The 25130-nt window shown below is 49.5% G+C and overlaps 1 protein-coding gene across 3 annotated transcripts in view; it reads right to left on the bottom strand.

Annotated features, from left to right (window-relative positions):
* Positions 1 to 323: 323 nt before the first annotated feature.
* galns (galactosamine (N-acetyl)-6-sulfatase) overlaps positions 324 to 25130 on the bottom strand; it is a 216167-nt gene continuing 191360 nt past the window's right edge. For all 3 annotated transcript variants that reach the window (XM_068048989.1, XM_068048991.1, XM_068048990.1), the window contains 4 exons: positions 18589 to 18691; positions 16951 to 17072; positions 4837 to 4954; positions 324 to 618 (listed from right to left, as the gene is read on the bottom strand). In XM_068048989.1, the coding sequence (XP_067905090.1) occupies positions 532 to 618; positions 4837 to 4954; positions 16951 to 17072; positions 18589 to 18691 (430 nt within the window). In that variant the 3' untranslated portion in view covers positions 324 to 531. The remainder of the gene's footprint in view (positions 619 to 4836; positions 4955 to 16950; positions 17073 to 18588; positions 18692 to 25130) is intronic.

Below are 25130 nucleotides of genomic sequence, written 5' to 3'. Positions count from 1 at the left end.
AGGTGCTGACTCTCACTGGGGGACAGTTCCTGAAGGTGCTGACTCTCACTGGGGGACAGTTCCTGAAGGTGCTGACTCTCACTGGGGGACAGTTCCTGAAGGTGCTGACTCTCACTGGGGGACAGTTCCTGAAGGTGCTGACTCTCACTGGGGGACAGTTCCTGAAGGTGCTGACTCTCACTGGGGGACAGTTCCTGAAGGTGCTGACTCTCACTGGGGGACAGTTCCTGAAGGTGCTGACTCTCACTGGGATACAGTTCCTGAAGGTGCTGACTCTCACTGGGATACAGTTCCTGAAGGTGCTGACTCTCACTGGGATACAGTTCCTGAAGGTGCTGACTCTCACTGGGATACAGTTCCTGAAGGTGCTGACTCTCACTGGGATACAGTTCCTGAAGGTGCTGACTCTCACTGGGATACAGTTCCTGAAGGTGCTGACTCTCACTGTGGGAGACCGTGTCCCCGGCGATGTTGACTCTCACTACCCAGGGTCCAGTGTGAACAATGTAAATGCGAGATGTGTTAGCTATGTTAATGCGGCCAGTTACATTTCCTTGGGTTGGAACTGGGAACTTTCAGACATTTTCCAAGCTTTTTACAACCTGGAGGATCCCAATTCTGATGGAAGAAAATGGAAGAGTTTGATTAACGACTGCCCCAACATCGCGCCTTACTCACCCTCCGGACACCCCTCCCTGACAGACCCTCCCCTTAGACGCTCCTTACTCACCCTCCCCCTCCCATTACGCGCTCTTTACTCCCCCTCCCATTACGCTCTCTTTACTCCCCCTCCCCTTACGCACTCTTTACTCCCCCTCCCCTTTCACAATCCATCCATTCCCACCGTGTGTGTGTAATGGGCTTTTGGCGAACAGTTTCCTAGCGCTCACTCCATGCCTCACTCACTAACTGTTACACTGTGTTACCTTCCAGCTGACTGCAACACCTCAGGTCCAGCGAGACACTGAGCTTGAGCTGACAGCAGCCTGTGTGGGGCAGTCACAGAGGGGCTGCATTCAAGTCTCCTTTGGGAAATCAGTGATCAACTCCCACTGGCACAATACTCTGCCAGGACCTGATCCCACAGAAATCCTCCATTGTTTTGTGATGGAAAACACTTTTGATGGAGTTTAAATCAGTGAAACTCCAGTCGGAGGGGACAAATCGCAAGGTCAGTGGGAGGATTTGTTGCTCAAACTTTTGTGTCTTTTAAGATTAGGGATGGAGTGGAGACACTAACGGTTCCCTGTGGGGAGGAACAAATCTCAGAGGGGTCAGGTTCAAAATGAGGAACTAAGAAGGGAAATCAGGAGACATTTTCATTAAAAGAGTAATCAAGATGGAATAAGTTTCCAGGGAGTGGGACACGGTTCAGGTCACATTCATGTTTCAGGAGAGAAAAGGAGTTGTGGGATATGTTGGGTAGGTGGGAAAAAAAAAGAACAAATTTGCATCTCTAAAGCATTTTTCCAAAACACTTCACAGCCAATGAAGTGCAGTCACTGTTGTAATGAGGGAAATGCAGCAGCAAATTCAGCACAGGATGATCCCACAAATAGCAATGTGCAAATGAACAGATAATATGTTCTAATAACGTCAGTTAAGGGATCAATATTGGCCAGAATACATGGGAGAACTCCCCTGCTCTTCTTCAAAATAGTGTTGTGGGATCTTTTCCATCCACCTTCAACAGTGCAGCATTCCCTTGGCGCGACCCCTCTTACAGTGCAGTACTCGCTTGATACAGCCCCTCCGACAATGCAGCACTCCCTCAGCGCTACCCCTCCGACAGTGCAGCACTCCCTCGGCGCAGCCCCTCTGACAGTGCCGTGTTGCCTTGGTACTGCTCCTCCGACAGTGCGGCACTCCCTTAGCACTGCCTCTCCAACAGTATGGCATGCCCTCAGTGCTACCCCTCTGATAGTGCGGCACTCCCTCAACGCGCCACACCCTTGGTATTCTCCCTCTGACAGTGCAGTGTTCCCTCGGCGCTGCCCCTCCAACAATGCAGCACTCCCTCGATTCTACCCTTCTGACAGTGCAGTGTTTCCTCGGTACTGCCCCTCCAACAGTGTGGCCCTCCCTTTGTTCTGCCCTTCAACAGTGCAGCACTCCCACAGTATTGCCCTTCCGACAGTGTGGCACTCCCTCGGTACAACCCCTCCTACGGTGTGGCACTCCCTCGGTACGGCCCCTCCAATAGTGCCGCCTCTCCGACCGTGCAGCACTCCCTCAGTACTGCTCCTCCGACAGTGCGGCACTCCATCGGTACTATCCCTCTGACAGTGCAGTGTTCCCTAGGTATTGTCCGTCCTACAGTACGGCACGCCCTTGCTACTGCCCCTCTGATGGTACTACCCCTACGACAGTGCGGCACTCCCATAGTACTCCCTCGCCGACAGTATGACACTCCCTTGGTACTATCCCTCTGACTGTGCAGTGTTCGACAGTGCGGCACTCCCTCGGTACTACCCCCTCACAGTGCAGTGTTCCCTAGGTATTGCCCCTCCAACAGTGCGGCACTCCCTCGGTCCTACCCCTCCGACTGTACGGCACTTTCAGCGCTGTCCCTCCAACAGTGCAGTGCTCCCTCAGTGCTGCTCTACAGTGTTAGCCTATTTTTTTGCTGAAGTCTTTGAAGTGGGAGTTGAACTCAGGACTGGAAGACAGCAAATGTGATACCATTATTCAAGAAGGGTAGCAGGGATAAACCAGGTAATTACAGGCCAGTGAGATTAACATCAGTGGTTGGGAAAATATTCTGAGGGACAGGATTAATCTCCACTTGGAGAGGCAGGGATTTATCAGGGATAGTCAGCATGGCTTTGTCAGGGGGAGATGGTGTCTAACTAAGTTGATTGAATTTTGAGAGGAGGTGACTTGATGTGTCGATGAGGGTAAAGCAGTAGATGAGGTATACATGGATTTCAGTAAGGCTTTTGATAAGGTCCCGCATGGGAGATTGGTTAAGAAGGCAAGAGCCCATGGGATCCAGGGCAATTTGGATCCAAAATTGGCTTAGTAGCAGGAGGCAGAGGGTGATGGTCGAGGGTTGTTTTTGCGAGTGGAAGCCTGTGACCAATGGTGTACCACAGGGATCGGTGCTGGGACCCTTGCTGTTTGTAGTGTATATTAATGATTTAGACGTGAATATAGGAGGTATGATCAGTAAGTTTGCAGGTGACAGGAAAATTGGTGGTGTTGTAAATAGTGAGGAGGAAAGCCTTAGATTACAGGATGATATAGATGGGCTGGTAAGATGGGCGGAGCTGTGGCAAATGGAATTTAATCCTGAAAAGTGTGAGGTGATGCATTTTGGGAGGACTAATAAGGCAAGGGAATATACAATGGATGGTAGGACCCTAGGAAGTACAGAAAGTCAGAAGGACCTTGGTGTACTTGTCCATAGATCACTGAAGGCAGCAGCACAAGTAGATAAAGTGGTTAGGAAGGGATATGGGATACTTGCCTTTATTAGCCGAGGCATAGAATATAAGAGCACGGAGGTTATGATGGAGCTGTATAAAATGCTAGTTAAGCCACAGCTGGGGTACTCTGTACAGTTCTGGGCACCACACTATAGGAAGTATGTGATTGCACTGGAGAGGGTGCAGAGGAGATTCACCAGGATGCTGCCTGGGCTGGAGCATTTCAGCTATGAAGAGAGACTGAAAAGGCTAGGGTTGTTTTCCTTGGAGCAGAGAAGGCTGAAGGGGGGACATGATTGAGGTATACAAAATTATGAGGAGCATTGATAGTTTAGATAGGAAGAAACTTTTTCCCTTAGCGGAGGGGTCAATAACCAGGGGACATAGATTTAGGAGGTTTATGGGGGATTTGAGGAAAAAAAATTTCACCCAGAGGTTGGTTGGAATCTGGAACACACTGCCTGAAGAGGTGGTAGAGGCAGGAACCCTCACAACATTTAAGAAATATTTAGATGAGCACTTGAAACACCATAGCATACAAGGCTACGGGCCAAGTGCAGGAATATGGGATTAGAATAGTTAGGTGCTGGATGGCCGGCACAGACAAGATGGGCCGAAGGGCCTGTTTCTGCGCTGTATAACTATGACTCTTCTGAGCGCACTATCCACTGAGCAAGGGTATCTCGTGGATTGAGGATGTAGAGAGATGGGTGGTTGGGTTTGGGGAATATGAGTAGAGGATGAGTTGGTGGAGAGAGTAAGATTAGGGGGGAGTGCGAGGGAGGATTGGGGGGGAAGTGCGAGGGAGGATTAGGGGGGAGTGCGAGGGAGGATTAGGGGGGAGTGCGAGGGAGGATTAGGGGGGGAAGTGCGAGGGAGGATTAGGGGGGGAAGTGCGAGGGAGGATTAGGGGGGGAAGTGCGAGGGAGGATTAGGGGGGGAAGTGCGAGGGAGGATTAGGGGGGGAAGTGCGAGGGAGGATTAGGGGGGGAAGTGCGAGGGAGGATTAGGGGGGGAAGTGCGAGGGAGGATTAGGGGGGGAGGTGCGAGGGAGGATTAGGGGGGGAAGTGCGAGGGAGGATTAGGGGGGGAAGTGCGAGGGAGGATTAGGGGGGAAGTGCGAGGGAGGATTAGGGGGGAGCACGAGCGGGGTTTGGTTAAGTACGGAGAGGGGTGATTGGGCGAAATGAGGTTCCATGATCTATGAGAGGACGAGACTGGGGGCTGCGAGGCATTGATCTATTTGTTGGTCCTTTCCAGGTGAAGCACAAACAATACAAGCTGTGACCAGCACTGCCATGTTTATTTAATGATCATTTTATATAAATACTGGGGTTTCCCTAGGTTGATTTTCCCAGGTTCTTTTTGTGCTAAACCATTACTATAAGCAATAATTCTAACCACTCACCATGACTGCCCGGTCACACACATTGAGCTGTGGCTCCCCCGGCACTAGGGAGGCTTTGTGATATCGCACGATGTTTGTGATCTTTCTCATAGTCACCTCGTACTCCTGGTGGGAAAACCTGCAATATCAGGAGGAGGAGGTCAGAGATGGAGAGAGAGATGGAAGAGGGAGAGATAACAGAGTGACAGACAGAGCGAACGAGAAGGACAGAGAAAGAGAGAGACGGAGAGAATGAGAGAGACAGGTCTCCCTGAACTGGTGTCTGTTCATGGCTGTGCACAGCAGATAAGAAACAGATTCCCTGGGTCTACTGACAACCTCTTATCTCCCATGCCACGCTTTTTGGGTTCTCAGTGCCACTCACTGGAAAGTTCAGGCAGGTAAATTGAATCGTCCAGCAAAGGAGGTGGCCACTTGGGCCCTTAAGTCTGTGCCAGCTCTTTCGATGACCAATCCAGTTTTACCCACATCTTCCGCTCTTCCCTCATATCCCTTCCAAGTTTTCTGCTTCAAATATTTATCCAGTTCCCTTTTAAAGGGAATCTGTATCCATCACCCTATCAGGCAGTGCATTTCAAATCCTAAACACTGGTTCTTTTGCCAATCATCTTAAATCTGTGCATTCTAGTTATGGACCCTTCAATCACTGCAGTTTCTCTTTATTGAATCTATCTAAATCCTTCATGATTTTAAACACCTCTATTAAATCTCCTCTTAGGCTTGCCAGTGCAGACACAATGGGCCGAATGGCCTCCTTCTGCACTGTAACGATTCTGTGATTCTCTGCTTGAAGGAGAGCAATCCCAACTTCTGCTGTCTCTTCACATAACTGTAATCACTCATCCTGGAACCATTCTAGTAAATCTCTTCTGTACCCTGTCAAAGCCTTTACATCCTTCATAAAGTATGGTGCCCAGAATTGAACACAGTACTCCAGTTTAGCATAATTTCCTGGCTTTTGTACTCTATGCCTCTATTTATAAAGCCCAGGATCCCATAAGCTTTATTAACCGCTTTGTTAATTTGTTAACACATTCAAAGATTTGAGCAGAAACACCCAGAGATGATCTGCTCCCAGGCCTCTACACACAATGCACCTGTTTCAGCTGAACAAAATAAGTGACAGCCATTTGCTGGTTCATTCCTCAGGGCAATGCCTTAACCAGAGTCAAGCTGCCTGACAATCTTAAATTGGTTGTCAGCGTAATTCTTAGCGCACTGAGGATTATTTAGCAAATGTTGTCCAAAAGCGGAATAACATCTAATGTTGGACACTGTGTTTTGAGTTTTGCAACTGCCTGGTTTAAATTTCAAACAAAGCTTTGCAGTTAAGAAGCAGAACCTCAAAGGTAATAATCTCTGGATTATCACATGAGCCACATGAAAATTGGCATAGGGCAAATAAGATTAGAGAAATGAATGCGTGGCTCAAAGACTAGTACGGTTGAAGTGGGTTCCGGTTCATGGGGCACTGGCACAGGTACTGGGGAAAGTGGTGGCTGTACCGTTGGGATGATCTACATCTGAACCGTGCTGGGGCTGGTGTTCTAGCGAGCTGCATAACTAGGGAAGTAGAAAGGGTTTTAAACTAAATAGTGGAGAGCAACCACAGCCTCAGGGCACAGACCAAACTCAGTGTTCAAAGCCATAGTCCTCACCACCCTTCTGCATGGCACGAGTCATGGGTCCTATACCATTTACACCTTCTAGAGTGCTTCCATCAGCGCTGCCTCCGCAGCATCCTCACGATCCGCTGGCAGGACCGCATCACAAACATTGAAGTCCTGGAAACAGCCAACATCACCAGTTCCTGCAAAGCCAACCACGCTGGGCGGGTCACATTGCCCGGATGGACGACAGTCGCCTGCCCGAGATCCTGTTGTACGGAGAGCTGACTACTGGTAAAAGGAACAGAGGGGTCCCATGCAAATGTTTTAAGGACTCCCTGAAGAAGTCCCTCTCTGTATGCCACATCGCTCATGACCAGTGGAAAGCACAGACCTTAGGTCATGATGCCTGGAGATGCTACATCAGAAGGGTTATAGACACTTTTAAGACTGAGCGAAGAACCGGCACGAAAGAGAAAAGAAGGAGAAGGATACATCCAATTGCCCCCAGCAGCGACTACACCTTCACTTGTACCTGCTGTGGAAGAATCTGCCCATCACGGATAGGCCTGACTAGCCACCAACAGGCTGCGACCAATGAGTACAACCTTTCCGAAATCTTTGTCCGCGAAGAAATGCCAAGTGGGGGCAAGGGATCAATTTTGGGAAGATGTGGTAAATCAAAGAGCAGAGACAAGGCAAGAGAGAAAGGTATTAATATGGGAAATAATAAACCGACTGTGACAGGAGGGCTGGAGCATACAAATCTAAGAGTAAAGCAACAGATAAGGCTAAAGGTTACAAAAATAATAAAAGGACAAAACTAAAGGCTCTGTATCTGAATGCATGTAGCATTCAAAACAAAGCAGATGAACTGATAGCGCAAATAGAAATAAATAACTACGATCTGATAACTATTACTGAGATATGACTGCAGGATGACATAGATTGGGACCTGAATATTGAAGGGTATGTGACATTTAGGAAGGACAGAAAAGTGGAGGGGTAGCTCTGTTAATTAATGATGGTACTAACACATTAGAGAGGGATGATCTAAGTTCAGGAAACCAGGATGTAGAAGCAGTTTGGGTAGAGATGAGAAATGATAAGGCAAGAAGTCACTCATGGGAGTGGTGTACAGGCCCCAATAGTAACCACGCGGAAGGACAGAGTATAAAGGATGAAATATTGAGAGTTTGTCAGAAAGTTACGCCGATAATCATGGGGGATGTTAATCTACATATAGACTGGAAAAATCAGATGGGCAAAGGTAGCCTAGATGATAAGTTCATAGAATGCTTCCAGGATAGTTTCTTAGAACAGCGTGTTCTGGAGCCAACCAGAGAACAGGCTATACTAGACCTGGTACTGTGCAATGAGATAGGATTAATTAATGACCTCATAGTGAAGGCACCCCTAGATAACAGTGAACATAATATGATTGAATTTTACATTCAGTTTGAGGTAGAGAAGAGTGGGTCCAAGACCAGTATTTTAAACTTAAATAAGGGCAATTATGAGGGCAAGAAAGCACAGCGAGCTACAGCAAATTAGGTTATGGGATAGGTCAATAGAGATGCAGTGGCAGAGTATGGCATCAAGGAGCCCTAGCAAAACTGAAGTCAATGGGGATCAGGGGGAAAACTCTCCGCTGGTTGGGGTCATACCTAGCGCAAAGTAAGATGGTTGTGGTTGTTGGAGGTCAATCATCTGAGCTCCAGGACATCACTGCAGAAGTTCCTCAGGGTAGTGTCCTAGGCCCAACCATCTTCAGCTGCTTCATCAATGACCTTCCCTCAAACATAAGGTCAGAAGTGGGGATGATCGCAGATGATTCCACAATGTTCAGCACCATTCGCAACTCCTCAGATACTGAAGCAATCCGTGTAGAAATGCAGCAAGATCTGGATAATATTCAGACTTGGGCTGATAAATGGCAAGTAACATTTGCGCCACACAAGTGCTGGGCAATGACCGTCTCCAACAAGAAAGAATATAACCATCTCTACATTCAATGGCATTACAATTGCTGAATCCCCCATTATCAACATCCTGGGGGTTATCATTGACCAGAATCTGAACTGAACTTGTGTACAAGAGAAGGTCACAGGCTAGGAATCCTGCAGCAAGTAACTCACCTCCTGACTCCCCAAAGCCTGTCCACCATCTATAAGGTACACGTCAGGAGTGTGATGGAATACTCTCCACTTGCCTGGATGGGTGCAGTTCCAACAACACTCAAGAAGCTCAACACTTTCCAGGACAAAGCAACTGCTTGATTGGCACCCCATCCACAAACATTCACTTCCTCCACCACCGACACACAGTGGCAGCAGTGTGTACCATCTACAAGATGCACTGCAGCAACTCACCAAGACTCCTTAGACCTTCCAAACCTGTGACCTCTACCACCTAGAAGGACAAGGGCAGCAGATGCATGGGTACTTCACCACCTGCAAGTTCCCCTCCAAATCACACACCATCCTGACTTGGAACTATATCGCCGTTCCTTCACTGTCGCTGGGTCAAAATCCTGGAACTCCCTTCCTAACAGCACTGTGGGTGTACCTACTCAGAAACATAGAAAATAGGAGCAGAATTAGGCCATTTGGCCCTTTGGGCCTGCTCCACCATTCAAAAAAGATAATGGCTGATGGTCTAATTCCGTATCCTGTTCCCGCTTTCTCCCCATATCTCTTGATCCCTTTGGCATTAAGAAATATATCTATCTCTTTCTTGAATATATTTAATGATTTGGCTTCCACTGCCTTCTGCGGTCAAGAATTCCACAGGTTCACCACCCTCTGAGTGAAGAAATTTCTCCTCATCTTGGTTCTAAATGTCATACCCCGTATGCTGAGACTGTGACCCCTGGTTCTGGACTCCCCAGCCATTGGGAACATCCTCCCTGCATCTAGCCTGTCTAGTCCTGTTAGAATTTTATAGGTTTCTTTTACATCCCCTCTCATTCTTCTAAACCCTAGTGAATATGGGCCTAGTCGACCCAACCTCTCCTCATACGTCTATCCTGCCATCCCAGGAATCAGCAGTAAATCTTCTTTGCGCTTCCTCCATGGCAAGAACATCCTTCCTCAGATAAGGAGACAGAAACTGCACACAATACTCCAGATGTGGTCTCACCATCCATAGAAACATAGAAAATAGGAGCAAGAGTAGGCCATTCGGCCCTTCGAGCCTATTCTGCCATTCATTATGATCATGACTGATCATCCAACTCAGTAACCTGTTCCCACTTTCCCCCCATATCCTTTGATCCCTTTCGCCCCAAGAGCTATATCTAACTCCTTCTTGAAAACATACAATGTTTTGGCCTCAACTGCTTTCTGTGGTAGCGAATTCCACAGGCTCACCACTCTCTGGGTGAAGAAATTTCTCCTCATCTCAGTCCTGAAAGGTTTACCCCGTATCCTTAGACTATGACCCCTAGTTCTGCACTCCCCCACCATCGGGAACATCCTTCCTGCATCTACCCTGTTAAGTCCTGTTAGAATTTTATAGGTTTCTATGAGATCCCCCTCACTCTTCTGAACTCCAGCGAATATAATCCTAACCGACTCAATCTCTCCTCATACGTCAGTCCTGCCATCCCAGGAATCAGTCTGGTAAACCTTCGCTGCACTCTCTTTGTAGCAAGAACATTCTTCCTTAGATAAGGAGACCAAAAGTGCACACAATATTCCACGTGTTGCCTCACCAAGGCCCTGTATAATTGCAGCAAGACATCCCTGCTCCTGTACTCGAATCCTCTTACTATGAAGGCCAACATACCATTTTCCCTTTTTGCTCCCTGTTGGACCTGCATTCTTACCTTCAGCGACTGGTGTACGAGAACACCCAGGTCTCATTTTGCATATTCCCCTCTCTCCGTTTATAGCCAGATAATAATCTGCCTTCCTGTTTTTGCTGCCAAAGTGGATAACCTCACATTTATCCACATTATACTGCATCTGCCATGCATTAGCCCACTCACTCAACTTGTCCAAATCACCCTGAAGCCTCTCTGCATCCTCCTCACAACTCACCCTCCCACCCAGTTTTGTGTCATCTGCAAATCTGAAGATATTACATTTAGTTCCCTCTTCTAAATCATGCGGTACCCCACTAGTCACTGCCTGCCATTTGGAAGAAGACCCGTTTATTCCTACTCTTTGTTTCCTGTCTGCCAACCAATTTTCTATCCATCGCAATACACTACCCCCAATCCCATGCGCTTTAATTTTACATGCTAACCTCTTATGTGGGACTTTGTCGAAAGCCTTCTGAAAGTCCAAATAAACCACATCCACTGGCTCCCCCTCATCAACTCTACTCGTAACATCCTCGAAGAATTCTAGTAGATTTGTCAAGCATGATTTCCCTTTCGTAAATCCATGCTGACTCTGTCTGATTCTACCACTGTTATAGAGTTATCGAGAGACACAGCACTGAAACAGGCCCTTCAGCCCACCGAGTCTGTGCCGACCAACAACCACCCATTTATACTAATCCTACATGAATCCCATATTCCCTACCACATCCCCACTATTCTCCTACCACCTACCTACACTAGGGGCAATTTACAATGGCCAATTTACCTATCAACCTGCAAGTCTTTGGCTGTGGGAGGAAACCGGATCACCCGGCGAAAACCCCCACAGTCACATGGAGAACTTGCAAACTCCGCACAGGCAGTACCCACAACTGAACCTTGGTCGCTGGAGCTGTGAGGCTGCGGTGCTAACCAATGCGCCACTGTTCTCCAAGTGCTCGGCTATAAAATCTTTGATAGCGGACTCTAGAATTTTCCCCACTACCGACGTCAGGCTGACTGGTCTATAATTCCCGGTTTTCTCTCTACCTCCTTTTTTAAATAGTGGGGTTATATTAGCTACCCTCCAATATGTAGGAACTGTTCTAGAGTCTATAGAATCTTGGATGACCACCAACGCATCCACTATTTCTAGGGCCACTTCCAAGGCCCTGTATAACTCCACATGGACGGCAGCGGTTCAAGAAGGCAGCTCACCACCACCTTCTCAAGGGCAATTCGGGATGGGCAATAAATGCTGGCCTGGCCAGCAACGCCCACATCCCACGTACGAATAAAAAATAAATTTAAGGGGATATTTCAGAATACACAGAATAGGTACAATACAACAAGAGAGAAAAATTCCAAGTGGAGGACCCACCATCCATGGTTAACGAAAAAAAGTTAAAGATAGTATCAAACTTAAAGAAAAAGCTATAATTGTGCAAAGATGGGAGGCAGGTCAGAAGATTGGACAGAATATAAAGAACTGCAAAGAATCACTAAAAGATTGATAAGGAGGGAATAATTAGAGTATGAGAGAAAGCTAGCGAGAAATATAAAAACAGATAGTAAGAGTTTCTATAGATATTTAAAAAAGAAAAGTTAACAAAGTGAGCATTGGTCTTATAGAAAGTGAGTCTGGGGAATTAATAATGGAAAACAAGGAGATGGCAGATGAATTGAACAGGTATTTTGCATCAGTCTTCCCTGTAGAGGATACAAGTAATATCCCAGAAATAGCGGGAAATCAGGAAATGGAAGGGAGGTGAGGAACTCAAGAAAATTACAATCACCAGGGAAGTGGTACTGAATAAACAGTTGGAGCTGTGGGCTGACAAGTCCCCGGGTCCTGATGACTTCATCCTAGGGTGTTAAAAGAAGTGGCTAGTGAGATCGTTGATGCACTGGTTTTGATTTTCCAAAATTCCCTAGATTTGGGGAAGGTTCCATTTGATTGGAAAATAACAAATATAACTCCTTTATCCAAAAACGGAGAGAGACAGAAAGCAGGAAACTATAGGCCAGTCAGCTTAACATCTGTCTTAGGGAAAATATTAGAAGCTATTATTAAAAATGTTATAGCAGGGCATTTAGAAAAATTCAAGGCATTCAGGCAGAGTCAACAAGGTTTTGTGAAAGGGAAATCATGTCTAACCAATTTATTGGAGTCCTTTGAAGAAGTAACATGTGCTGTAGATAAAGGGGAACCGGTGGATGTACTGTACTTAGATTTCCAGAAGGCATTTAATAAGTGCCACATCAAAGGTTATTGCAGACAATAAAAGCACATTGGCATAAATAGAAGATTGATCAGCTAACAAGAAACAGACAACAGACATAAATGGGTCATTTTCTGGTTGGCAAGATGTAACGAGTGGTGTGCCACAAGGATCAGTGCTGCGGCCTCAACTTTTTACAATTTATATTATTGACTTGGATGAAGAGACCAAAGGTACGGTTGCTAAATTTGCTGATGACACAAAGATAGGTAGTAAAGTAAGTTGTGAAAAGGACACAAGGAGGCTACAAAGGGATATAGATAGGTTAAGTGAGTGGGCAAAGACCTGGCAAATGGAGTATAATGTGGGAAAATGTGAAATTGTCCATTTTGGCAGGAAGAATAAAAAAGCATATTATCTAAATGGTGAGAGACTGCAGAGCTCTGAGATACAGAGGAATCTGGGTGTCCCAGTGCATGAATTGCAAAAGTTTAGCGAGCAGGTTCAGCAAGTAATTAGGAAAGCTAATAAAATGTTAGCATTTATTGCGAGGGGAATTGAATACAAAAGTAGGAAGGTTATGCTTCAGTTATGCAGGGACCACATCTTAATACAAAAGCAAAATACTGCAGATGCTGGAAATCTGAAATAAAAACAAGAAATGCTGGAAATACTCAGCAGGTCTGGCAGCATCTGTGGAGAGAGAAACAGAGTTAACGTTTCAGGTCTGTGACCTTTCATCAAAACTCACATCTGGAGTACTGTGTACAGTGTTGGTCTCCTTATTAAAGGAAGAATGTAAATGTGTTGGAAGCAGTTCAAAGAGGGTTGGACAAGCTAGGCTTGTATCCGCTAGATTTTAGAAGAGTAAGAGGCAACTTGATTGAAACATATAAGATCCTGAGGGGTCTAGACAGGGTGGATGTGGAAGGGATGTTTCCCCTTGTGGGAGAATCTAGAACTAGGGGTCACTGTTTAAAAATAAGGGGTTGCCCATTTAAGACAGAGATGAGGAGAAATGTTTTCTCTGAGGGTCGTGAGTCTTTGGAATTCTCTTCCTCAAAAGGAGGTGGAAGCAGAGTCTTTAAATATTTTTGAGGCAGAGGTAGATAGATTCTTGATAAGCAAGGGGGGGTGAAAGGTTATTGGGGGTAGATGGGAATGTGGAGTTACAATCAGATCAGCCATGATCTTGTTGAATGGTGGAGCAGGCTCGCGGGGCCAAGTGACCTACTCCTGTTCCTAATTCGTGTTCGTATGCAAATAAAAGCTTTTAAGTGTATAACAACTGGACTCCTGTTCTATCCTTCAGCACCTGGTTATTGGAGTTGTAACAAGGTGTGGGGGTGTGGGGTGCAGCTTCGGAGCAAATTTCTCGACCACAACTATAGGCTTTGCTCACCAGCATTTGTAATTGATGTGCTGGGACCAACAGCAGCACCGTGCCAGAGATCGAGGGGGCTGAACACTGTTCCAGTGAAATTCATTAAAAAAACAAATTCCATTAAAGCCAATTTAATTTTAAACCAAGCTGATAACTAGTGAAGAATTATAGTCAGAGGAAGCTGGACCCTGTCTGTAATCTGAGATCATTAATTGTGCAACATTAAACATAGCGTGTTCTGAAAAAACCTCATCTTCAGACAGCAATACGAGCTCACAATGCTCGTTAAATAAATCATACTGAGTAATTCCAGTAAATAAAGTCTGGTCTGCTAAACCTGGATAGTTTCTCTTTTTATATGGAAGACTGCTGGGACATGGGATATCTGACCAGAAACAGTAGAGGAAGCAGAATCCAGAATACCTGGTAAAAAGGAAGTAAAGAAATCTAATTGAGCAGTTCGGGTTGGTGGGGGGGGGCGGGGGGGGAGGTGGCATGGGGGGAGGAGGTTTATATATAATCAGAGTGAGTTAAGGCTGGAATCTAATCAAGGGGTTCAGGAGGGTTTATATGTGGTATAACAGATAGCTGGGAGAGAGTTACAGATTGGAATCTAATCGAGGGGTTCAGGTGGGCAGGGGCGGGGGAGGTTATATATAGAATAACAGATACCCGGGAGTGAGTTACAGACTGGAATCTAATCGAGGGGTTCGGGGCGGTTTATATATAGAATAATGGATACCCGAGTTCTAGGGGTTATTTGTGTATCACTGTTATGTTGGGTTAGATGAGAATGCCACTGCGACATTCTAGTGACAGTTTTATTCTTCCTTGCAATGCATGCAAGGAAAGCTCAACCGTTAAAGTAGACTTCGACTTAGATGGCTTGCATCCCAGGTTGCTAAAGGAAGTCAGGGTGGAGACAGCGGAAGGACTTGCCATAATCTTCCAATCCTCCCTGGATACGGAGGAGGTGCGAGAGGATTGGAAAGTGGCAAATGTGACACCCTTATTCAAGAAAGGGTGTAAGGACATTCCTAGTAACTACAGGCCGGTCAGTTTATCAGTGGCGGATAAGGTTGTAGAAACAATAATCAGGGGAAAGAATCAACTTGGAGAAGTTTGAGTTAAATAAGGAGAGCCAGTGCAGATTTATAAAAGGAAGTTCTTGCTTGATTAATCTAATTGAATTTTTTGATGACGTAACAGAGAAGGTTGATGAAGGAAATGCAGTGGATACTGTCCATATGGATTTTAAGAAAGCGTTTGACAAAGTACAACATAAAAGGCTGGTTAATAAAATTGAGGCTCTTGGAATAGGAAAGTCAGAGTCAGCTTGGGTAAAAAATTGGCTTAAGGACAGAAAACAGCAAGTCATGGTAAATGGTTGCTTTTCAGACTGGAGGATGGTCGACCGTGGTGTTCCATAAATGTCAGTGCTGGCTGGGACCACTGCTTTTTTGATATATATAAATGACTTGGATATTGAAATACAGAAGAGAATTTCAAAATTTGCCGATGATACCAAACTTGGAGGTGTGGCAGACAGTGAGGATGATAAAAATTGACTGCAACAGGACATTGATAGGCTAGCAGAATACGCAGACAAATGGCAGATGGAATTCTATACACAGAAGCGTGAGGTATTGCATTTTGGCAGAAGGGATAAGGAGAGGCAATATAGACTTAATGGCGCATTTCTAAAGAGTGTGCAGGAACAGAGGGACCTTGGGGTCCATGTGCATTGATCTTTGAAGGTGGCAGGACATATTGAGAGAGCAGTTAGCAAAGCATATGGGATCTTGGGCTTTGTAAATAGAGGTATTGAGCACAAAAGCAGGAAGTTATGCTGAACCTTTATAAAGCTCTAGTTCGGCCACAACTAGAGTATTATGTCCAGTTCTGGTCACCACACTGTAGGAAGGATGTGATTTTGTATACAAAATCATGAGGGGTATAGCCAGGTTGGATAGCAAGAAGCTTTTTCCCCCAGAGTGGGGGATTCAATTACTAGGGGTCACGAGTTCAAAGTGAAAGGGGAAAAGTTTAGGGGGGATATGCGTGGAAAGTTCTTTACGCAGAGGGTGGTGGGTGCCTGGAACGTGTTGCCAGCGGAGGTGGTAGACGCGGGCACGATAGCGTCTTTTAAGATGTATCTAGACAGATACATGAATGGGCAGGAAGTAAAGAGATACAGACCCTTAGAAAATAGGCGTCATGTTTAGATAGAGGATCTGGATCAGCGCAGGCTTGGAGGGCCGAAGGGCCTGTTCCTGTGCTGTAATTTTTCTTTGTTCTTTGTCCTTGAGAGGGTGCAGAGGAGATTTACCAGAATGGTTCCAGGGATAAAGGATTTTACTACAAGGTTAGGTTGGAGAAGCTGAGGTTGTTTTCCTTGGAGCAAAAGAAATCGAGGGGAGATTTGCTAGAGTTGTACAAGGTTGTAACAAAGAAAAGCTGTTCCCATTAGCTGATGGTACAAGGACTAGGGTACAAAGACTGAAGGTGTTGGACAAGAGATGCAGGGGGATGTGAGTAAGAACTTTTTTTTTTAATGTAGAGAGTGGTGATGACGGAACACGCTGCCTACGAGGGTGATGGAAGCATAGATCATTAACGATTTCAAAAAGAGATTGGACGGGCACTTGAGGAAAATAAACTGGCAGAGCTATGGGGATAGAGCGAGGGAATGGGACTGATTGAATTGCTCTACAGAGAACCAGCATGGACTCGATGGGCCAAATGGCCTCCTTCTGTGCCATATTGCCTCTCTGACTCTATGATTTAATTAGGAGACTCAGTGACACATTAGCATGAATGATGATTGGGAAACATTTCATTTTAATTGAGATGAATTGATCAGCAGCATCAGGTGAAGGTGTGAGGGATGTTTCTGCTCCTGGTGTGTTCACATCCAGTCAGATTGTCTCTTTTCACACATCTGGTAAACTGACTCAAACTGAGCACAAACCTTTGTACTTAGCAGATCATACAGCACAGTCAAGCCATGTTTAAAAAGTCTGATTTTTCTGCTTACTCTGGTCACGAGGATGAGGTTTTGCTGAAACCTGACCCTCCCTCCTTCCTCCTCACCTGATGGGATATTTTTCTCCAGGATCCCTCCCAAGGTGGAAGAGCAGAGGCTGGATGGTGTAGTCCCGCTGATCATGTGTTGTGACGCCCGTCACGTTCTGTCCTGGGCAGAAGTTAATTCCCTGAAATTAAATAAAACACTTTTGTGTTTTGGGAAAGATGACCTTTCAGTCATTGGGTTCTGAAGATATGTGGGCAGCAAGAGAAGCAGGGATCAGAGAATCTTTGCTTAGCATGTGTCTGACTTGCCGAAACAGCCAAGGTTTAGAAACCCAAAGTGAGCAAAGGAACAGCAGAAGGCCAATCAGTCCCTTGAACCTGTCACACAGGAACATTCGGAAGCCATTCAGCCCATCGAGCCTGGTCTGCTATTCAATTTGATCATGACTGATCTGTAGCTCAACTCCATTTACTCGACTTTGTTCTGCATCCGTTGATACCCAACCCAACAAAAAGTTACCCTACAGGCACGCAATGACACACATACAAATGCGCGGACTTACACATGTACAAACACATTCTAATACGTGCATGCGGACACACGCAGCCACACACACATATACACACACACTAATGCACGTCATTCACACACATCAGCTCCCCAACACTGACAGAGATCACAGTCTGGACTCTATACTGCGGGTGAGGTCTTTGCCTGCTAGTTTTTGCAGTAGGCTGCCATTGTACAATCATGTCTGCCCTGTCTCTGTGAATACCCCCATCCTGAGGTGGTGTCTGAGCTGATCTCTTCCGCACTCTGCATTCAATTTCATCCACTCTTCCCTCCAATGTTTCAGCCCAAAATTTCAATTATTTGGGATAGATTCCCAGGACTGGATAATCAATCCTTTTACAATCCTTTAATGCTCTCTCTGTATTAATGCTGCTGCCAAAGGGTCTGTCGCAAATTGAAAGGGCTGATAAATTCTACTGGGTCTGTTTCTGCCTCGCTGGGACTCCGCAATAACTGCAGCTAAGTATAGGTGGGATACTGGGAATGTTGCAGCCATAAAATCCTGTTTAACAATATCTAGCAGGATGATAATGCCAAACAGAGAATAAGGCATAATTTTCAGTCCTCCACATCTTCACCCCTATCCCTGGACCCTCCCTGTGAAGTTGCTGTCTCCACCCTCACAGTGTTAAACCTGTAGACCATTAAATTGCTTTGAAAAATCTTTCATTCGGGGAGAGGTTCCAGTTAGATATCATTTGTTGTGGAGTCAGATTTCACATCAGTTCCCTTGCTATGATCGAGGGGACGTTCCAGAATTAGTCACAGTGATTGATAGCGGAACTCATGCTACATGTACCCTCCTGCAGACTCTGCCTTTACAAGCAGCGTATTCAGAAGGCAGTGTATGATTGAGGTGTATGGGTCCCACACACACTGACTTTCACTGGGGTCCGGGTCCCACAGACACAAACTCTCACTGGGGTACGGGTCACACAGACGCTGACTCTCACTGGGGTACGGGTCGCACAGACACTAACTCTCGCTGGGGTACGGGTCCCACAGACACTGACTCTCGCTGCGGTACGGGTTCCACAGACATGGACTCTCACTGGGGTGTTAATCCAGCCTGTTCCCCTTCGAGTTTCCTGCTCGCGACTCAGTCTATGGAAGATTGGTCTCACCTGCTGCAGTTCTTCCCAGGAGTTACTCCATGTCCAGTAATGTGCCTTGTACTCTCCATACCGCACAGCCATCAGCTCATTCCCTCTATAGTAAAACACTGGCCTGCACAGCAAAAGAGGAACAACTGAAATAAAACTGAGCAACAATATTCTCAGCAGGTAAGAGGCACTTGGTAGTGTTGCTAAATCATGACTTACAGTTACGAGATGCACAGCGAAACACCCGGAATTAAAATTAGTCTGAAACAACCAAAACTTTCATAAGCACAGAGAATGTCTTCCATATTGAATACATATTCTATGTATTTAACTTGAAGTGAGCTTCATCTGTACAATCTAGGTTCAAATCCAGATCAAACCGATGGGACCAGCAACTTCTCTCTCTGCCAGCCTTAGGCGTGCAACCTGCTATCAGTCTGGCCAGTTGCAATCCGGATTTTGTGGGGATGGGATAAACACTGACCTACATCAAACCTAGCTATCTATATCTGCCCTTGGAGTGTTTGAGGGGAACAGTGTGGAGGGAGCTTTACTCTGTATCTAACCCCCGTTTTTTTTTCATTTCGAGGGGGCCTTTATTCCTCAGGCCCCCTTTATATACATATTTACAAACATAATTTGATTAAAAACAAAAAAATAAACCAAAACTCAAATTAAAATGCCATTCTCGGCGTCGATGATGCACTCCAGTCCCGGCGGTGCCCACCGGTCGCGGAAGGCCTCAAGCGTGCCCGCGGGCACCACATGCTCCCTCTCCAGGGACACCCGGGCTCGAACGCTACCGTGGAAGAGGGGCAGGCAATCGGGGAGGACAGACCCCCCCGACGGCCCGCAGCCTGGACCTCTGAATTGCCACCTTGGCCAGGCCCAGGAGCAGACCGACGAGGAGATCCTCCTCCCGGCCCACGCCCCTCCGCACCGGGAGCCCAAAGATCAGGAGCGTGGGACTGAAGTGCAGCCAGAACTTGAGGAGCAGCCCCTTCAAATACTCGAACAGGGGCTGCAACCTCGCACACTCCGTATATATGTGCAACACGGACTCGTCCAGGCCGCAGAAAGTACAGGCGGCCTGGGAGTTCGTGAACCTACTTAAAAGTCTATTGCACGGGACTGCCCTGTGCAGCACCCTCCACCCCAGGTCCCCGATGTAAAGGGGGAAGACTCCCGCGGAGAGACACCTCCATCGGGGTTTCCCCTCGCCGCCAGATGGCAACGCGGACCGCCAGGGCGTGTCTGGCCGGCTGACGAGGGCGAGGAAGTGGAGTGTGTGCAGGAGCAGCCCATACAGGAAACCCCTCCGTGCCGATTGGAATGGCACGGAGAGCATTACCGAGAGCCAGCTCGGGTTGTGCGGGACCGGCTCCCGAGGAGGGTTTCGGGGCCTGGGTCCGATGAGCAATTCCGGCCGAGTGGGGGCTACTCCTCCGCCCGCCGGGCCATCCCCGGAGTCGGCCGCCCGGACAGCCAAGGCACTCTCCTCCGCCGGCAGGGGAGCGCCCTGACTGGAGGCGACCATGTTCCAAATGCGGAATAGATCCCGGTAAAAGACAGGCAACTCCCTCAGAGAGGCGCGGCTAACAGACTCCGCCGGGAGCTGCGTGTCATCTTGAAGGCAGTGACACTGGTGGAAAAAATACGTCGCCAGCACACACATCTGGGAGGACGCTCGACGTACAGGTATCTCTGCAGGGTCCGAAGGCGGACAGTTGCAGCCTGGGAGCGGACGCACACCAGCGATTGGCCGCCCTCCTCGATCGGGAGACTCAGGAACGCGGCAGAGACCCAGTGTTTCCTTTTGCCCCAGAAGAAATCGATGAGTTTCTTCTGGATCTTGGTGGCGAATGCAGGGGGTGGGACCAAAGTGACCAACCGGTACCACAGCATGGAGGCCACCAGTTGGTTTATGACCAGCGCTCGGCCCCTGCAGGAACGCACTCGGAGCAGTCCTGTCCAGCGCCCCAGCCGAGTGGTGACTTTTGCCTCCAACTGCTGCCAGTTTGCCGGCCAGGCTTCCTCAGCGGGGCTAAGGTGGACTCCCAGATAGAGGAGGTGCGTGGTGTTCCACGCAAAGGGTGTCAACTCCTCCGGCAGGGAGTCCACCCGCCACTGACCCACCAGGAGACCGGAACATTTCTCCCAATTGATCATCGCGGAGGACGTGGCAGAACAGGTCTGCTGGCAGTCGCGCATCCTCCGTAAGTCAACGGGATCTGTGATTGCGAGGAGCACGTCGTCAGCGTAAGCCGAGAGGACGACCCGCATGGCCGGCTCGCGCAGAGCCAATCCCGTCAACCTCCTGCGAAGCAGGCACAGGAAGGGCTCCACGCAGATGGTATACAATTGGCCGGACATGGGGCACCCCTGACGCACTCCTCTCCCAAATCGAAGGGGCGCCGTCAAGGACCCATTAACCTTGATTAGACACTCTGCGGCGGCGTATAAAAGTCGGACTCGGGCCACATTTTGTGGCCCGGGTCCGAAAGCGCGCAGAGTCCCGAAAAGGTATTCGTGATCCACCCTGTCAAACGCCTTCTCCTGATCGAGGGAGAGCAAGGCGACCGACTGACCAGTCCTCTGGGAAAGATGGATCAGGTCCCGGATCAGGTGGATGTTGTCCTGGATGGACCGGCCCGGGAGTGTGTAGGACTGGTCGGGGTGGATCATGTGGGCCAGCACGGAGCCCAGGCGGGTAGACATAGCCCGGGCAAAGATCTTATAATCCGTGCTGAGGAGGGAGACCGGACGGCAGTTTTTAAGCAGGCGGAAATCGCCCCTCTTCGGCAGCAGGACGATGACTGCCCTGCGCCACGAGAGGGGCATCTCCCAGGTCACCAGGCTTTCCCCCAGGACCCGCGCGTAATCGTCTCCCAGAATGCCGTGAGGAACTCCACGGTCAACCCATCCAGCCCTGGGGATTTGCCCCTCGTGAGCTGGTGGAGGTCGCCAGTCAGCTCCGCCAATGTGAGCGGAGCCTCCAATCCTTCGGCGCCCTCCGGGTTGACCTGCGGCAGGTCCTCCCACAAAACTCTGCGCGCATCCTCGCTGGACAGATCCGGAGAGAACAACGCACTGTAATAAGTACAGACCAGGAGGCCCAATCCCTCCGGATCCGTGATGGAGGATCCGTCGTCAGCCAGCAGTTCAACGAGCTGCTTACGGAACCCCCGCCATTTTTCCAGCGAGTAGAAGGAGGGTGAGGCGCAGTGAAAATCTTCCAGGATCTGGATCTGCGACCTCACATACGCGCCTCAGGACCCTATGAGCTGCAGGTCCCTCAACGCGCCCTTCTTCTCTTTATACGCCTGCCACAGGGCTGGGTCCGCGACGGCATGACCGAGACGGGACTCCAAGTCGAGCACCTCCCTCTCTAGGCGCCCGATCTTGGCTTCCCGCCTCTTGGTCGACCCCTTCACGTACTCCTGACAGAAGACGCGGATGTGAGTCTTGCCCACATCCCACCACAGCCTCAAGGAGGGGAAGCCCCCCTGCTTCCTTCTCCAGTTGGCCCAGAATCGACAGAACGAGTCCCGAAATCGCACGTCCTCCAGCAGCCGGTTGTTAAAGTGCCAGTACGCGGACCCCGCCCGCTTGCGGAGCGGAGTGAACTCCGCCCACACCAGGTGGTGGTCCAAGTACGGCACCAGCCGCATGGAGGCCGCCGTGACGCGGGAGACGTACGCCTGCGAAAAGTAGAGGCGGTCGATTCGGGACCCTCCTCCTCCAGACCTCCACGTGAAGGCTCTGGAGTCGGGATGGAGATTCCGCCAGACGTCCACCAAGTTAAGGGAGCTGATCAGTTCCCTCAACTTCTCCACCGACAATTGGACGCGCTGGGGACCGGAGCGATCCCCCACCTCGAGGGTGCAGTTAAAATCCCCCCCCGAGGATGATGCACTCGCCGCTATCGATGGAGCTCAAGAGAACGGACACTTCTTCAAAGAAGCGCACTTGCAACGCGCCGGGCCTTGGCGTGTACACGTTCACAAAGTGGAGTGGCACACTACCCAGGCGAATGGCGAGGTGGAACAAGCAGCCCGGCACTAGCTCCTTGACCCCCAAGGTCTCCGGCTGAAAAGTCGGGGCCAACAAGATAGCCACCCCTCTAGAAATAGGGGTGAGGTGACTCATGTGGACCCCACCCTGCCACTCCAGGAGCCAGGTGGCTTCGTCTCCCGGAACAGTGTGGGTTTCCTGTAGAAAGCTCACCGCATATCTCCCTTCCCTGAGGATTGAGAGATTGTGAAATCTGCAGTGAGGCCCCCTGCTGCCGTTGATGTTGAGGCTGGCTATGGTTATCTTCATGTCAAAGGTACTTAAAACCCGTCACCAACACCTCACTGTGAGGAGGGAGTGGAAGTGCACCTGGCCCTCCACTTCCCCAGCAACCCATTGAGGAATGCATTAAATCGGCGCCTCTCAACAAGTTTCACGCCCGCGCGCTTCCCCACTTTCTTGAGGGCGGTACGGACGGACTGGATGGTTAGCACCAGACTCGACCAACGGCCGAGGGCCAGCTGAACTTTATTGCGGCAACTCCTGCAAGCTGCGAGGAAATCCCGGAGTTCCGCCGTGAATATGAGAGGAGACTCGGTGGGAGGCACGACGGACTCCACCACCTCACTGGCGATGGAATCAAGGTTGTCCTCCGTGCCCCACACTGATTCCCCGTCCTCCTCTGGGTCGTCACCACCAGCGGTCGACACGCCCACCACACACTGTGGGGCGGACGTCCCGGCCGCGCCAGCTGGTCCTGCCTCCGTCACGATCCCATCCCCAGGAGGAGTCCTCTCTGGGTTCTACTGTGAAACTGGAGCCTGTGGGCGCCAGCAGTCCAGGACCCCCCTCCACCTCTGTCCCCAGGCCAATGAGCGGTCCAGGGGAGACGGAAGTTCCCGACTCCGGAAATCCAGCCGGAGCTGAGACCAGAGGCGGAGAGAGGAGGCCATCTCCCGCTCCGCCAGCACCCACAGGCCCAGCAGATGGGGCAGTATTTTCGGTTATAACCGGGTTGGGTGTCTCCAGGTGGTGAGTGATTCTGGCTGGGAGGGCCGACCCCTCAGAGCTTCCCCCTCCCCAGTGACAGAATGGGCGGCGTCCCCAGGCTCCCGCACCACAGGCAGGGCTCCACTGGCTTCCCCCGGAGGGGCCACATGTACAGGTGTCTCCCCCTCCCCTCCATCCTGAAGAATAGGGAGCTCCTGCCCAGACTTTACAGCCTTGATGTTGGTGGTGGTGGTAGGGGGAACCTGGGGATCCGAAACAGGAGACAGCTCCCCTCCAACAGATGGGCATTGCACCTCAGGGCCCCTTGTTACCTCTGTGGAGGGGTTCCTTCTCCTCTTTTTCCCACTAGGGCGCGGAGGCTCAGAGACCTCCATGCCATCAGAGGCTTCCGCACTCTCTTTTTTTTTTTAGGGCCTGAGTCCAGCCCTGAGACAGGTGGATTCCATGGGAACGGGCCTTGGGCTCAGCTCAGGCTCGGGTTGTGTCACGGTGTCCAGGGGTCGAGCCTTTCGCTGTTTATTTTTGCTCCGCGCCTTCCTTCCACCCGGACGGGCACTCCCCTCCCCGCCGGAGGCTGTGAAAACCACAGCCTCCGGAACCGACTGAGTGGTGTCTGTACGATGTGTGGGAGGAGTGGGAGGAGGTGCAGTGGCGTCAGTCTGGGCCGCCGAGGTGGAGTTCTCAGCCGGTAGGTTGGGACAGTGCTTGCGAATGTGCTCCACCCCCTTGCAGGCATGGAACCGCGCCCCACCCGAGGTCCAGAAGACGCGATAGGCCGTTCCCTGGAACTTCACATGAAATTGGCCCTCCGAGACCTCCTCCCGCACCAGCTGTATAAATAGCTGGCGGTGGAAGGAGTAGACATGTTGGAGGCTGTGCTCCCGAAGACCGAGCGGGACTAGGGTGATCCCCGACCTCACCTCCCCCAGATGGTGTAGGTGGGGGAGGAGGAGCTCAATGGGAACGAAGGGCGGGACGTTTGATAGCATTATCCACTGCGCAGTGGCCCCCTTAGGGTCCACCAGCAGAAGGTCCCCCCCTAAAGTGATCCCTTTACTCAGGGACAGGGACACCCCCTGCTCGGTCTTCAAAAAGAACACAGCCTTCCTGTACATCTTTGAGGCCACAACAATGGCTGAGGGACCAACAACCTCAGCCATTGCCTTTACACAGGCCTCAATAGACATGTTGGGGTGGGGATAGCTCTTCACCCCATGGCTGGATGTTATCAATTTAAAGGGTGATGGGGCCACGTGGGCAGCCACAGAGGCTGCAGCTGCATAGGTAGTAGAGGGCCCCGCCACCAGTGATGAAGGGCTTGCCATGGGTCTAAGAGCTAAACCCTGCTGAAGCTGCCCAGGCACTATCTATCCCCTTCCGTCTGTTTAGCCGGGCAGCTGCAGCTGACCCAGGCTGGGCAATTGGGGTGGGGTGGGGTGGGGTGGGGTGGGGTGGGGAGGGAACTTCCCTGTGTGCTTGTTGCAGCAGCACAGATTCCTGCTGAATTGGCAACCCCACCCCTTGTTGTTCCGGCCACT

Source organism: Heterodontus francisci, chromosome 17, assembly GCF_036365525.1.
Source record: "Heterodontus francisci isolate sHetFra1 chromosome 17, sHetFra1.hap1, whole genome shotgun sequence".
NCBI classification, from domain to species: Eukaryota; Metazoa; Chordata; class Chondrichthyes; order Heterodontiformes; family Heterodontidae; genus Heterodontus; species Heterodontus francisci.
The sequence above is the reverse complement of the archived record's forward strand: the minus strand, read 5'-3'. Positions and strand labels throughout refer to the sequence as shown.